This window comes from Bombina bombina, chromosome 7 (assembly GCF_027579735.1).
Source record: "Bombina bombina isolate aBomBom1 chromosome 7, aBomBom1.pri, whole genome shotgun sequence".
Classification (NCBI taxonomy): domain Eukaryota; kingdom Metazoa; phylum Chordata; class Amphibia; order Anura; family Bombinatoridae; genus Bombina; species Bombina bombina.
In genome coordinates, this window is record NC_069505.1 from 413,029,368 (window position 1) to 413,045,660 (window position 16,293).

General features: G+C 41.4%; 2 protein-coding genes across 2 annotated transcripts in view; one reads left to right on the forward strand and one right to left on the reverse strand.

The window, feature by feature from the left end:
* The window catches only part of PVALB (parvalbumin), a 267,268-nt gene that overhangs the window by 176,231 nt on the left and 74,744 nt on the right, over window positions 1–16,293 (reverse strand). The gene's annotated exons all lie outside the window — the stretch shown is intronic.
* Window positions 15,301–16,293, forward strand: part of NCF4 (neutrophil cytosolic factor 4) — a 120,716-nt gene continuing 119,723 nt past the window's right edge. Inside the window, exon 1 of the mRNA XM_053721213.1 lies at window positions 15,301–15,773. Coding sequence (XP_053577188.1) covers window positions 15,742–15,773 — 32 coding nt within the window. The 5' untranslated portion in view covers window positions 15,301–15,741. The remainder of the gene's footprint in view (window positions 15,774–16,293) is intronic.

Below are 16,293 nucleotides of genomic sequence, written 5' to 3' on the forward strand. Positions count from 1 at the left end.
AGGCTGGCATGCAGAGCTATCAAGCATGAAAACGGTCACCATTCCAGCGCTACAATACAGCATAACTAAAGGCTGCTGCGGGCTCCTCATGCTCCTAAGTAGCCCGGCGACACTGGGAGTGACCCTGGCAGAGGCTGCGGTAGCCGAGAGGTATGGGGAGCACGCAGAGGTGAAAATGAAGCACCAAGCTCAAGTTTGTTCATATTCGGCCCCAGGCGATCTAAGGTCTGGTGTCGGATAAAGGGATATCTCGTTGGTGACTTTGCAGCCTGAAGCCCTAAGACCATCATCCACCTTTGGGATTAAGTTTCTTTAATGACTGCTATTTTATGTTCACTTTGCCCCCCTTTTTTTTTTTTTTTTTTTTTTTCTTTCTTTATCGCTACTTTGCTGTCAAACTGAGAGGGTGCCTTTTTATATTTGTCTATTTTGGTCCTGTTGTGCATTGTTTTATTCATGAGCACCATATAGTGTCTGTCACCCCAGGTTTTGCATAATATGTAGCTCAAGATCAGTTAATACATATTTAAGTCCTACTCTCACGCTCAGGTTATGTTTTACTGTCGCATATCCCCAGAATCTAACAACAAGCCCAGTTGTAAAGACCTCATACTCCATCTCTTACTAGATGGCTAGGCTGCAAGGTGTTATGGCATGCTACATGTCCAAAGTATTTCCTAATAGATCTCCTAATAGGGGCTGGAATCAGCACGAGTACCTGAGTATGCTGTACTAACATGTTTACTTTTTAATATAAAGTTGTAAACCCTGAGACAGGTGCTAGCTATCTCATATTGTGCCTGGCAGGCGGTTAACAGCCTCAAAGTGTTTCCTTGTTTTCCTTTTTATTCCTCCTGCACAAATGTATATGTGTGTTAGTGTCCCAATCAGGTTTAGAGCTCCACTCTGTGTCAGCATTACAGAACTGTGTGTCCTCCTGAGAATATCAACTGTCAGTATTTGTTATGTTAATCGTTATTCATTCCTTATCATTTTAATCTACTTTTATCATTCACGCAACTTGTTTTGATAGTTTTAACCAAATAATTATATATATAAAAAAAAAAAGGGTTTACACTACTCATTGGGATCCCAAAGCGGTCCCTCACTTCCCTAGTGCCCTCTACCAATCACAAGCTATTATCGGACAATAGGCTCCTAGAGTAGCCCCATATATTGGTTAGAAGGTTTTGAGAAAGGGTTCTATGACACTTGCAACTTTATAATGTCTGTACCTCATCATTGTATTCTGTTTAGTAGTTGCAACTCTTTTTCTTGTAAGTGCACTGAATTTCACTTGTTTGTGATGTTAATGTTTATGTACCACTTGGTAAACCTTAATAAAAAAAAAATACCCCTCATCACTCACGTGCCACAGTTAGCGCACCACTCGTAATCTAGCCCTTAACTTGATTTGGATTTGTGCATTATCTGTCCCCCAATATGACCCCTCAGTTCCTACACCCATGACTGTGACCCTAGCAGGAACTGAGCCCATAAACATGTCTTAGTCATTAATACACTGTAACCCTAGCAGGGACTGAGCCCATAAGCATCACTGTCATACACTGTGGCCCTAGCAGGGACTTAGCCTATAAACATGTCACTGTCATTAGTACAGTGTGGCCCTAGCAAGGACTGAGCCCATAAACATCACTGTCATGCACTGTGGCCCTAGCAGGGACTAAGCCTATAAACATGTCACTGTCATTAGTACACTGTGACTCTAACAGGGACTAAGCCCATAAGTTGTCATCAGTACACTGTGGTCCTAGAAAGGACTGAGCCTATAAAAATCACTGTCATACACTGTGACCCTAGCAGGGATTCAACCTATAACCATGTCACTGTCATTAGTACACTGTGACCCTAGGAGGGACTTAGCCCATAAACAGGTCACTGTCATTAGTATGCTGTGACCCTTGCATGGTCTAAGCACATAAACATGTCACTGTCATTAGTACACTGTGACTCTAGCAGGGACTGAGCACACAAACATGTCACTGTCATTATTACACTGTGACTCTAGCAGGGACTGAGCACACAAACATGTCACTATCATTAGTACACTGTGATCCTAGCAGGGACTGAGCACACAAACATGTCACTGTCATTAGTACACTGTGACCCTAGCAGGGACAGAGCACATAAACATGTCACTGTCATTATTACACTGTGGCCCTAGCAGGAACTGAGCCCATAAACATGTCACTGTCATTAGTACACTGTGGCTCTAGCAGGTAATGAGCACATAAACATGTCATTGTCATTAGTACACTGTGACCCTAGCAGGGACTGAGTACATACACATGTTGCTGTCATTAGTACACTGTGACCCTAGCAGGGACAGAGCACATACACATGTTGCTGTCATTAGTACACTGTGACCCTAGCAGGGACGGAGCACATACACATGTTGCTGTCATTAGTACACTGTGACCCTAGCAGGGACGGAGCACATACACCTGTTGCTGTCATTCATACACTGTGACCCTAGCAGGGACTGAGCACATACACATGTTGCTGTCATTCATACACTGTGACCCTAGCAGGGACTGTGCACATGCACATGTTGCTGTTATTAGTACACTGTGACCCTAACAGGTACTGAGCAGATACACATGTTGCTGTCATTAGTACACTGTGACCCTAGCAGGGACTGAGCACATATACATGTTGCTGTCATTAGTACACTGTGACCCTAGCAGGGACTGAGCAGATACACATGTTGCTGTCATTAGTACACTGTGACCCTAGCAGGGACTGAGCACATACACATGTTGCTGTCATTAGTACACTGTGCCCTAGCAGGGACTGAGCAGATACACATGTTACTGTCATTAGTACACTGTGACCCTAGCAGGAACTGAGCACATAAACATGTCACTGTCATTAGTACACTGTGACCTTAGCAGGGACTGAGCACATACACATGTTGCTGTCATTAGTACACTGTGACCCTAGCAGGGACTGAGCACATACACATGTTGCTGTCATTAGTACACTGTGACCCTAGCAGGGACTGAGCACATACACATGTTGCTGTCATTAGTACACTGTGACCCTAGCAGGGACTGAGCACATACACATGTTGCTGTCATTAGTACACTGTGACACTAGCAGGGACTGAGCCTATACACATGTTGCTGTCATTAGTACACTGTGACCCTAGCAGGGACTGAGCACATACACATGTTGCTGTCATTAGTACACTGTGACCCTAGCAGGGACTGAGCACATACATATGTTGCTGTCATTAGTACACTGTGACACTAGCAGGGACTGAGCCTATACACATGTTGCTGTCATTAGTACACTGTGACCCTAGCAGGGACTGAGCACATACACATGTCACTGTCATTAGTACACTGTGACCCTAGCAGGGACTGAGCACATACACATGTTGCTGTCATTAGTACACTGTGACCCTAGCAGGGACTGAGCACATACACATGTTGCTGTCATTAGTACACTGTGACCCTAGCAGGGACTGAGCACATACACATGTTGCTGTCATTAGTACACTGTGACACTAGCAGGGACTGAGCCTATACACATGTTGCTGTCATTAGTACACTGTGACCCTAGCAGGGACTGAGCACATACACATGTCACTTTCATTAGTACAGTTTGGTATTATCAGTGACTATATGCTGGTGGTGTTATTATGTGCCCATACGCATGTTGATAATGCTGTTCGCCTTCATGTGTACAACAACTAACTAACTGGCTGGCTGTATGGCCTTTAATTAAGTGTCTTTTAGCAGATTATACATTGTTATAATCCACTCAACACTCCCATCTGCTGTCCATATACAGGATTGCAACAATGGTGTGTTAAATAGCTTGATAAAGTGGGAGGGAGATACCAAGAAATGAAACTGAGTATACAGGTGAAACTCGAAAAATTAGAATATCGTGCAAAAGTTCATTTATTTCACTAATGCAACTTAAAAGGTGAAACTAATATATGAGATAGACTCATTACATGCAAAACAAGATAGTTCAAGCCGTGATTTGTCATAATTGTGATGATTATGGCTTACAGCTCATGAAAACCCCAAATCCACAATCTCAGAAAATTAGAATATTGTGAAAAGGTGCAATATTCTAGGCTCAAAGTGTCCCTCTCTAATCAGCTAATTAAGCCACAACACCTGCAAAGGGTTCCTGAGCCTTTAAATGGTCTCTCAGTCTGGTTCATTAGGAATCACAATCATGGGAAAGACTTCTGACCTGACAGTTGTGCAGAAAACCATAATTGACACCCTCCATAAGGAGGGAAAGCCTCAAAAGGTAATTGCAAAAGAAGTTGGATGTTCCCAAAGTGCTGTATCAAAGCACATGCACCTAGATTTAGAGTTCTGCGTTAGCCTTAAAAAGCAGCGTTAAGGGGTCCTAACGCTGCTTTTTAACGCCCGCTGGTATTACGAGTCAAGTAGGTAAAGGTGTACTGCTCACTTTTCTTCCGCGACTTTTGGCTACTGCAAATCCCTTATCTTTTCTATGGGATTTGGCTAACGCCGGTATTACGAGTCTTGGAAGAAGTGAGCGGTACAGCCTCTACCGCCAAGACTCCTACCACATAAAAAAGTCAGTAGTTAAGAGCTTTATGGGCTAATGCCGAAACATAAAGCTCTTTACTACAGTGCTAAAAAGTACACTAACACCCATAAACTACCTATGAACCGCTAAACCGAGGCCCCTCCACATCGCAAACACTAAAATAAAATTATTTAACCCCTAATCTGCCGACCGGACACCGCAGCCACCTACATTATACCTATGAACCCCTAATCTGCTGTCCCTAACATCGCCGACACCTACATTATATTTATTAACCCCTAATCTGCCCCCCCAACGTTGCCGCCACCTAACTACAATTATTAACCCCTAATCTGCCCGAGCGGACATCGCCGCCACTATAATAAATGTATTAACCCCTAAACCGCCGCACTCCCGCCTCGCAAACACTATAAAAATTTATATTAACCCCTAATCTGCCGTCCCTAACATCGCCGACACCTAACTATAATTATTAACCCCTAATCTGCCGCCCCCAACGTCGCCGTTACAATATTACATTTATTAACCCCTAAGTCTAACCCTAACACCCCCCTAAGTTAAATATAATTTAAATAAAACAAAATAAAATTACTATAATTAAAAAAATATTTCTTATTTAAACTTAAATACTTACCTGTAAAATAAACCCTAATATAGCTACAATATAACTAATAGTTACATTGTAGCTATTTTAGGATTTATATTTATTTTACAGGCAACTTTGTATTTATTTTAACTAGGTACAATAGTTATTAAATAGTTATTAACTATTTAATAACTACCTAGCTAAAATAAATAGAAATATACCTGTAAAATAAACCCTAACCCTAAGTTACAATTACACCTAACACTACACTATAATTAAAATCATTAACTAAACTACCTACAATTAAATTAAATAAAATAAATTACGGAAAACCCCCCACTAAATTACAGAAAATAAAAAAGAAATTACAAGAAGTTTAAACTAATTTCACCTAAACTAAGCCCCCTTATAAAATAAAAGAGACCCCCAAAATAATAAAAGTCCCTACCCTATCCTAAATTACAAAGTAATCAGCTCTTTTACCAGCCCTTAAAAGGGCTTTTTGCGGGGCTTTGCCCCAAAGTAATCAGCTCTTGTAAAGAAAAATACAATACCCCCCTCAACATTAAAACCCACCACCCACATACCCGTACTCTAACCTACCCAAACCCCCCTTAAAAAAACTAACACTAACCCCCTGAAGATCTCCCTACCTTGAGTCGTCTTCACCCAGCCGAGCCAAATTCTTCATCCAAGCGGGGCAGAAGAGGTCTTCCATCTGGTAGAAGTCTTCATCCAAGCGGGGCAGAAGAGGTCCTCCATCCGGTGGAAGTCATCATCCAAGTGGCATCTTCTATCTTCATCCATCCGGAGCGGAGCAGCAGCATCCTGAATACCTCCAACGCGGAACATCCATCCTGGCCGACGAATGACGGTTCCTTTAAATGACGTCATCCAAGATGGCGTCCCTCGAATTCCGATTGGCTGATAGGATTCTATCAGCCAATCGGAATTAAGGTAGGAAAAATCTGATTGGCTGATTCAATCAGCCAATCAGATTGAAGTTCAATCCGATTGGCTGATCCAATCAGCCAGTCAGATTGACCTCGCATTCTATTGGCTGATCTGAACAGCCAATAGAATGCAAGGTCAATCCTACCTTAATTCTGATTGGCTGATAGAATACTATCAGCCAATCGGAATTTGAGGGACGCCATCTTGGATGACGTCATTTAAAGGAACCGTCATTCGACGTTCAGTCGTCGGCCAGGATGGATGTTCCGCGTCGGAGGTCTTCAGAATGCTGCCGCTCCGCTCCGGATGGATGAAGATAGAAGATACCGCTTGGATGATGACTTCAACCGGATGGAGGACCTCTTCTGCCCCGCTTGGATGAAGACTTCTACCGGATGGAAGACCTCTTCTGCCCCGCTTGGATGAAGAATTCGGCTCGGCTGGGTGAAGACGACTCAAGGTAGGGAGATCTTCAGGGGGTTAGTGTTAGGTTTTTTTAAGGGGGGTTTGGGTGGGTTTTAGAGTAGGGGTATGTGGGTGGTGGGTTGTAATGTTGGGGGGGTATTGTATTTTTATTTACAGGTAAAAGAGCTGATTACTTTGGGGCAATGCCTCGCAAAAAGCCCTTTTAAGGGCTGGTAAAAGAGCTGATTACTTTGTAATTTAGGATAGGGTAGGGATTTTATTATTTTGGGGGGCTTTTTTATTTTATTAGGGGGCTTAGATTAGGTGTAATTAGTTTAAACTTCTTGTAATTTTTTTATTTTCTGTAATTTAGTGTTTTTTTTTTTTTTTACTATAGTTTAGTTTATTTAATTGTATTTAATTTTAGCTAATTGTAGTTAATTAATTTAATTAATTTATTGATAGTGTAGTGTTAGGCGTATTTGTAACTTAGGTTAGGATTTATTTTACAGGTAATTTTGTAATTATTTTAACTAGGTAGCTATTAAATAGTTATTAACTATTTAATAGCTATTGTACCTAGTTAAAATAAATACAAAGTTGCCTGTAAAATAAATATAAATCCTAAAATAGCTACAATGTAATTATTAGTTATATTGTAGCTATATTAGAGTTCATTTTATTGGTAAGTTTATTTTTAAATAGGAATAATTTATTTAATGATAGTAAATTTATTTCGTTTTATTTAAATTATATTTAAGTTAGGGGGGTGTTAGGTTTAGGGTTAGACTTAGGTTTAGGGGTTAATAACTTTATTATAGTAGCAGCGACGTTGGGGGCAGCAGATTAGGGGGTAATAATTGTAGGTAGGTGGTGGCGATGTTAGGGAGGGCAGATTAGGGGTTAATAAATATAATGTAGGTGTCAGCGATGTTAGGGACAGCAGATTAGGGGTTCATAGGGATAATGTAGGTGGCGGCGGTGTCCGGAGCGGCAGATTAGGGGTTAATAATATAATGCAGGTGGTGACGATGTTTGGGGTGGCAGATTAGGGGTTAATAAGTGTAAGGTTAGGGGTGTTTAGACTCGGGGTTCATGTTAGGGTGTTAGGTGTAAACTTAGAAAGTGTTTCCCCATAGGAAACAATGGGGCTGCGTTAGGAGCTAAATGCTGCTTTTTTGCAGGTGTTTGGGTTTTTTTCAGCCGAAACTGCCCCATTGTTTCCTATGGGGAAATCGTGCACAAGCACGTTTTTTCCAGCTTACCGCTACTGTAAGCAACGCTGGTATTGAGGGTTGAAGTGGCTCTAAATTTGGCTCAACACTCACTTTTCAGAGCCTAACGCAGCCATTCAGATAACTCATAATACCAGCATTGGCTTAAGGGTGCGCTGGAAAAAAAGGAGTGTTAGTGCCGCAGGTTTTTACCTAGGAAACGCTAAATCTAGGCGATAGAAAGTTATGTGGAAGGGAAAAGTGTGGAAGAAAAAGGTGCACAAGCAGCAGGAATGACTGCAGCCTGGAGAGGATTGTCAGGAAAAGGCCATTCAAAAGTGTTGGGGACTTTCACAAGAGCCACCACACACAGATGGATCCTGGACATGGGCTTCAAATGTTGTATTCCTCTTGTTAAGCCACTCCTGAACAACAAACAACGTCAGAAGCATCTTACCTGGGCTAAAGAAAAACAGACCTGGTCTTATGCTCAGTGGTCCAAATTCCTCTTTTCTGATGAGAGCAAATTTTGCATCTCATTTGGAAACCAAGGACCCAGAGTATGGAGGAAGAATGGAGAGGCACACACTGCAAGATGCTTGAAGTCCAGTGTGAAGTTTCCACAGTCTGTGTTGATTTGGGGAGCCATGTCATCTGCTGGTGTTGGTCCACTGTGCGTCATTAAGTCCAGGGTCAACGCAGCCGTCTACCAGGAGATTTTGGAGCACTTCATGCTTCCTTCCGCAGACGAGCTCTATGGGGATGCTGACTTCATTTTCCAGCAGGACTTGGCACCTGCCCACACTGCCAAAAGCACCAAAACCTGGTTTAATGACTGTGGGATTACTGTGGATTTACTTGATTGGGTAGCAAACTCGCCTGACCTGAACCCCATAGAAAATGTATGGGGCATTGCCAAGAGAAATATGAGAGACATGAGACTGAACAATGCAGAAGAGCTGAAGGCCGCTATTGAAGCATCCTGGTCTTCCATAACACCTCAGCAGTGCCACAGGCTGATAGCTTCCATGCCACGCCGCATTGAGGAAGTAATTGCTGCAAAAGGGGCTCAAACCAAGTACTGAGTACATACAGTATGCATGCTTATACTTTTCAGAGGTCCGATATTGTTCTATGTACAATCCTTGTTTTATTGATTGCATGTAATATTCTGATTTTCTGAGATTGTGGATTTGGGGTTTTCATGAGCTGTAAACCATAATCATCACAATTATGAAAAATCACGGCTTGAACTATCTTGTTTTGCATGTAATGAGTCTATCTCATATATTAGTTTCACCTTTTAAGTTGCATTAGTGAAATAAATTAACTTTTGCACGATATTCTAATTTTTCGAGTTTCACCTGTACATTAATGACATGGGAAATAAAGGAAATTGTCAAAATATTAGGGCTAGACTCTTCTTTTACTGGATCTTTTAACTGTTTTCTTGCCAGAAGAGCACAAGATACATTTGTTAGAAAACTCTTGTGAATATGCTTCTCAACAAATGATTTAGACAAAATACTCAGAATTGCCTGTGCAGTGCTATATATGAAAGGCAATTTAAGCACTTTGTGCAGGGTAATATGTAGTTAATGCAAAGGCAGATTCTAACGGATAATAATCTACCCCCTCTTGTGCATAGGGTTGCCAGGTGTCCAGTAATTAACCGGACAGTACAGTATTTCAGCATGCTGTCCAGTAAAATCTATACAAAAATACTGAATACTTAAATGTCCATTTTTTTTTGAGTTCCCTGAGGGGCAGACCTAGGCTTCTATGTATTATACATATGACCCAGAAGAAGCAACATTACACATGTACTGTTTAAGGGTTTAAACCTTCTAGCTATCCTGCTACCTATCCGACCTGAGGTATCGTGCTCCAGCCATTGGCCCAAACCTTCACCCCTTCAGGACTCCAATCTAAACACAGCCTGCAACTGCCGCATACAGTTTGGGAGGTGAGGAAGACTCAAATCTTAAAGGGATACTAAACCCAGTTTTTTTTCTTTCATGATTCAGATAGAGTACTCAATTTTAAGCAACTTTCTAATTTACTCCTTTATTATCAATTTTTCTTCGTTCCCTTAGTATCTTTATTACAAAAAGCAGGAAAAAAAGCTTAGGAGTCGGCACATTTTTGGTTCAGCACCTGGGTAACGCTAGTTCATTGGTGGCTACATTTAGCCACTAATCAGCAAGCGCTACCCAGGTTCTGAACCAAAAATGGCCTGGCTCCTATGCTTACATTAGTGCTTTTTGTAATAAAGATACCAAGAGAATGAAGAAAAATTGATAATAAAGGAGTAAATTAGAAAGTTGCTTTAAATTGCATACTCTATCTGAATCATGAAAGAAAAAAAACTGGGTTTAGTATCCCTTTAAGGGACCCTATTGTCACGTGCCTTACAACATGCAAACACAAGGGGAGCAGAAAAAATGAACAGCCTTGGTCTCACTAGAGCGAGTTTGATTAAACAAGTTCCCGCCAGAAGCAATTAACGCAACCACATGAAAGTCTTGCGATAACTTGGAACCGTCCCCAACCTGTAATAAAAATGGGGAAGGGAGTGCGGGAAAAACTGGAACTGAGAGCAAGAATCCAAAGAGGAAGTTGCAGGATCTCCACACTTATTTAAGATAAGCCAAGAGGATAAAATGACTGCTCAGTTAAAGAAGCGGTTTGTGTGTTCAGCAACCTACAGGTTGTCCAATGTTTTGTGGGAGAACGCTGGAAGCCTTGTGCTTCATGTACACAGTTTTCCTCTTTGTTGTTCTCTCTGCTCTATAATTCACACATGGTTTACTCCCCAGTCCTGTGGCACCTCGGCTGATACACTGTTCTAGGAATCCACCCTTACTTTCTGCAAAATAGAATTTCCTAACACGTTTGTGGTTATTACAAAGGAGCATAACTGGAAACTAACCCACAAATGTAACACCTTTCCTGTTAGCTCAGGAGGAAATGACATGTCTAGTGTGCCTAGTGCAGAGGGCTCTAAAAATTGTCACTTGTGTTGAGTAAAGGGACAGTAAATACCTTGAGATTTTAAACTATTGGGCTAGATTGTAAGTGGAGCGCTGACTAGCGGTTTCGTTAGAGCACTAACAGCGCTAGCGGTAAACCTTTTGTCAGGTTGCACTGGTATTATGAGTTAAAAGTAAAAAGTTATCGCTCCCGTACTAACCCGACTCACGCAAAAAGCCGAACTTACAATATCACTAGTTCGATAACCTACTGCCCCTAGAAGACAATGGAGAAAACAAAGTGCAAGAAAAAAAGCTACCATCCTACTGGTGCGCTAATCCGAATCACCATAAGACCCCTACTGTAATAACACCTAAACCGCCACATAGCCCACCGCAAAGTCCCCGCTACACTCTTAACCCCTAAACCACCACAATCCCACATCACAAAGTCTGCACAACACTATTAACCCCTAAACCACCAGCCCCCCAATGCAAACTAAACCTCTACACTATTAACCCCTAAACCGCCAGCCCCCCAATGCAAGATTACCCACTAACCTAACACCCCCTAAGTTAACCCAAAATATTTATCTATTTGAATCATGAAAGTTTAATTTTAACTTTAGTATCCTTTAACTATCTAAACCATACTTGGCACAATTGCTACTTTTAATATTTGACAACTAATTTGACAAGCACTGTAAAACACCTGTGACCGTATTTGGAGACCAGGGGAAATTGATAATAAAAAGTATAACATTAAAACTATAAAGTTTTTGTTTGTTTAATTGTATGCTCTATCTGAATCATAACCGGACAATAAAGTGAAAATTAAACTTTCCGATAGAGTTTACTTCCAATACCAAATGTCTTTTGTTCTCATGCTATCCTTTGTTTAAAAGAATACTTAGGTAGGCTCAGGAGCAGCAATGTACTACTGGGAAATAGCTGATAATTGGTGGCTACACACACGTCTATTGTCAGTGGCTCAGCTAGCTCCCAGTAGTGCATTGCTGCTCATTCAACAAAGGATACTATTATTATTAGTCTTTATTTATAAAGCGCCAACAGATTCCGCAGCGCTGTCCATGGCCAGACAAAATTTAACAAACAAATACAGGGGGAATTGGGAGCCCTGTTCCCGTGGGAACTTCCAATCTAAATAAATACTAAGGGAATGAAACACATTTTTTTTGTTTTAATATTTCTTTTATTGAGGTTTTTAGCAAAAATGACATTGCAAGTATGACATTGCAAGTATAGTTTGCCATGACTCAATATAAGCAGGTAAAGGAACAATTTTTGTACCATAATGACAACATATACAATTCAGTTACAAATAAAATGGATGAGGAAAAAATGCAAATATATCTGACACCTCCTTTTACATAAATATATGAGCCTACCATTATATCAATACGCTACTCTTAAACCTATATGTAGTGATTAACATCAATGGAGGTAGGCTAAACTGATATACAGCCAGTTTTTAGTGAGAATATAGTCACACAATATAACAATATAGGTACAACAATAAAAACATATTCATACAATGACAGATAAACCAAGTAATGATAAGGCAGGTATAACTGAAACCTCCTTTTATGTATTTATAACAACCTCCTATAATATTGATAGGCCACTCTTGGACCTATATGTAATGACTTGTATCAATGGAGGTAAACTAGAATGATATATAGCCACTCTTGGGCATGGTACAGTAACATATGGAAAAAGTGTATTCTGTAGTATTGTACAGTATCTCACAAAAGTGATTACACCCCTCACATTTTTGTAAATATTTTATTATATCTTTTCATGCTTCTTTAGCAAGGCAGTGGTCACCTTGGAGGTGTGTTTGGGGTCGTTATCATGTTGAAATACTGCCCTGCAGCACAGTCTCCGAAGGGAGGGGATCATGCTCTGCTTCAGTATGTCACAGTTTACATTCATGGTTCCCTCAATGAACTGTAGCTCTCCAGTGCCAGCAGCACTCATGCAGGCCCAGGCCATGACACTCCCACCACCATGCTTGACTGTAGGCAAGACACACTTGTCTTTGTACTCCTCACCTGGTTGCTGCCACACACGCTTGACACCATCTGAATTAAATAAGTTTACCTTGGTCTCATTGGACCACAGGACATGGTTCCAGTAATCCATGTCCTTAGTCTGCTTGTCTTCAGTAAACTGTTTGCAGGCTTTCTTGTGCATCATCTTTAGAAGAGGCTACCTTCTGGGATGACAGCCATGCAGACCAATTTGATGCAGTGTGCGGCGTATGGTCTAAGCACTGACAGGCTGACCCCCCACCCCTTCAACCTCTGCAGCAATGCTGGCAGCAGTCATACGTCTATTTCCCAAAGACAACCTCTGAATTTGACGCTGAGCACGTGCACTCAAATTCTTTGGTCGACCATGGCGAAGCCTGTGGAACCTGTCCTGTGAAACCTCTGTATGGTCTTGGCAATCTTCTTATCTATATGTAGAGCAACAATTATTGTTTTCAGATCCTCAGAGAGTTCTTTGCCATGAGGTGCCATGTTGAACTTCCAGTGACCAGTATGAGAGAGTGTGAGAGCGATAACACCAAATTTAACACACCTGCTCCCCATTCACACCTGAGACCTTGTAACACTAACGAGTTGCATGACACCAGGGAGGGAAAATGGCTAATTGGGCCCAATTTGGACATTTCCACTTAGGGGTGTACTCACTATTGTTGCCAATGGTTTAGACATTAATGGCTGTGTGTTGAGTTATTTTGAGTGGACAGCAAATTTACACTGTTATACAGGCTGTACACTCACTACTTTACATTGTAGTAAAGTGTAATTTATTCAGTGTTGTCACATGAAAAGATATAATAAAATTTTTACAAAAATGTAAGGGGTGTACTCACTTTTGTAAGATACTGTATATTAAAAAGGTTATAGATTTTGGATAGATGATAGATGCTAAACTGATAGCATATGGATGTGTATACTGGAACCCTCAGTAATATGGGAGCATGGCCTTAATATTCTATGGGGGGTACATTTTGGGATCTCCTAGTAAGGATTTGGATAGCACGCTGTACTTATTGAGGTAGTCAGCGAGGCACCTGTATCTGCATTGAGTGTCTTGGGTGTGTGGGGAGGATGCGAACATATGTGAAGCCAACAGATCAAGACTCATAGGGGGAGCAGAAGTAGACGAGTAGGCCAAGCCTCGCGCAGGGATGTTGGCCGCACATCCCCAGCGGGTAGATTGCTGGGTTCAAAGGTTGAATCGGAGCTGTGTGGGATAGAGAATGGCTGAGGCTTCACTGCCGGCTGTAAATCTGAACGTAATCTCCCAACTTCCGACAGATCAGGCACTGAACCGTTGAAGTTGCAGTGTCTTGTCCAAGTTGTGAGTCTTCGGTCATTCTCCACCTCCGATAAATTCACACCAGAGTAGGATAGTGCTGAAGGAGAGAGCAGAGAGCTCCTGTCGCTAAGCTGTATGTCTGTTTTCTTTGCGGTGTCTAATGTCAGACATACTGTTTGTCCCATACTTCTGGCTGTCGTTACTAGATCTTCAAATTTCTCATCAATCTTACATTATAGATCTTTAAGCAAGGCCTGTAGAATTGAAGGTAGTTACTCCATGATACAAAGCTTGAATTCCAGTATAGGAGTACAATAGCAGTTCACAGCCATTCCAGTGCTGTATACCATGATTTACCGGGGGGGGGGGGGGTGTTAATACTCAGAAGAGTAGGCCACCGCCTAGTGTTATAACGGTCCGGATCTGGACTGAACAGTCATAAATACAGCAAAGATAATATATCAATCTCTTCCATATGAGATGCTTAAGTGGAATATCAGCTTGGTTATATGAGATGCTGTTGATATCTGCTTATAATCGGTGTATTATCCTATTCTTTGTTCCAGCCTCAGATAGTGCGACTTAGCAGGAGCACGGCCTGGACACGCCTGGACACGCCCCCGGAATGAAACACATTTTATAATAGAAGCAAATTGAAAAGTTGTTTCAAACTGTAGGTTCTGTCTGAATCCTGAATGAAAAATGTTTGGTTTCATGTCACTTTAATATTGATTTCTATGTCCCTTTAAAGGGACACGAAACGCAATTTTTTCTTTCTTTCATGATTCAGAAAGAGCATTTGATTTCAAACAACTTTCCAATTTACTTCTATTATTTAATTTGCTTCCTTCTCTTGTTATCCTTTAGTGAAAGGTTTATCTAGGAAAGCTCAGGAGCAGCAAAGAACCTAGGTTCTAGCTGCTGATTGGTGGCTGCATATATATATAACGATTGTCGTTGGCTCACCCATGTGTTCAGTTAGAAACCAGTAGTGCATTGCTGCTCCTTCAACAAATGATACCAAGAGAATGAAGCAAATCTGATAATAGAATTATACTGGAAAGTTGTTTAAAATTGTATCCTCTGCCTAAGTTATGAAAGGATAATTGTTGGGTTTCATGTCCCTTTAAGTATTCATACCCAATACTGTGGAGAATATTTACAGCTGCAGCTTGGTATGTGGGTAACACCCATACATATAGCACTGAGTGTTTTGGTTGAGAGCTTTTTCTGACTCCTACCTCATACCTGTATAGGAGGGGACAAGAGACAGAAATCTGTGTCTGTCCCAATAAATACAACTGTGGGAGTCTCACTTTCTGTCCCTACTTCCTGTTCTGAGCCTTCTGCTTTTCAGAAACTGTCTGTCTTTCACACTTCTGCTTTTTGTTTCATTAAATTGCTTAGCCAGGGGCATTGCACAAGACCTTGTACAGTTTGTATGGTGACATCAGAGCTGTACCCAGGGATGTGACAAAGACTGTCCCGGTCATTATGTAGAAGATATTATGCTGTCTCTGCGTCAGGTTAGATTGTCCTTTATAGCTGACTGTTTTGTGAACAGGTTAGAAAAGATTTCTGTTAACATCAGACTGTCATTAGCACATAGGAAAGTAGCATTGGACTGTCACTAACAGGCTGGGCACTAGGTGACATCACACTTTGGATTCCCACAAATTGAGCGCAGATAATGACTTTACAACGTCAGCTGAGGGGTGAGAGGTGAGTGTAAATCATCTATAACAATTTTGTCAGTAACAACAAACAGGGCCTGTAACACATAATGCTTTAGTCGTGAGCAAAGTATATGTAACTAGGGTTGCCACCCATCCCTTAAAATACAGAACACTTATGAGTTACACATGCTGCAGGGTGTGCAGGGAGGAATATGTATAGTGCTGTCCAGAAACACAATACATGTTCCTCCCTGCACACCCTGCAGCATGTGTAACTCATAAATGTCCAGGAAAACATGGCTGAGGTGGCTACCCTATATGTAACAGACTTCTCTTGCCATAACCAAACATTACACATCATGTGTTGTACCCCCCCAGCGATAGCCTTAATGCCAGGCAGCCACTAACCCTGTGCCAAGTGCCTCATGTGGCTTTTTTTTTTTTTTGCTAGGCCCTGATTCTTATCCAATACTCACTCATCACAAGCTTTCTTTTGTATGTATAGAGCACTGGTTTTCAAACCTGTCCTCGGGCGTCCCCAACTAGGGTTGCCACCTCAATCATGT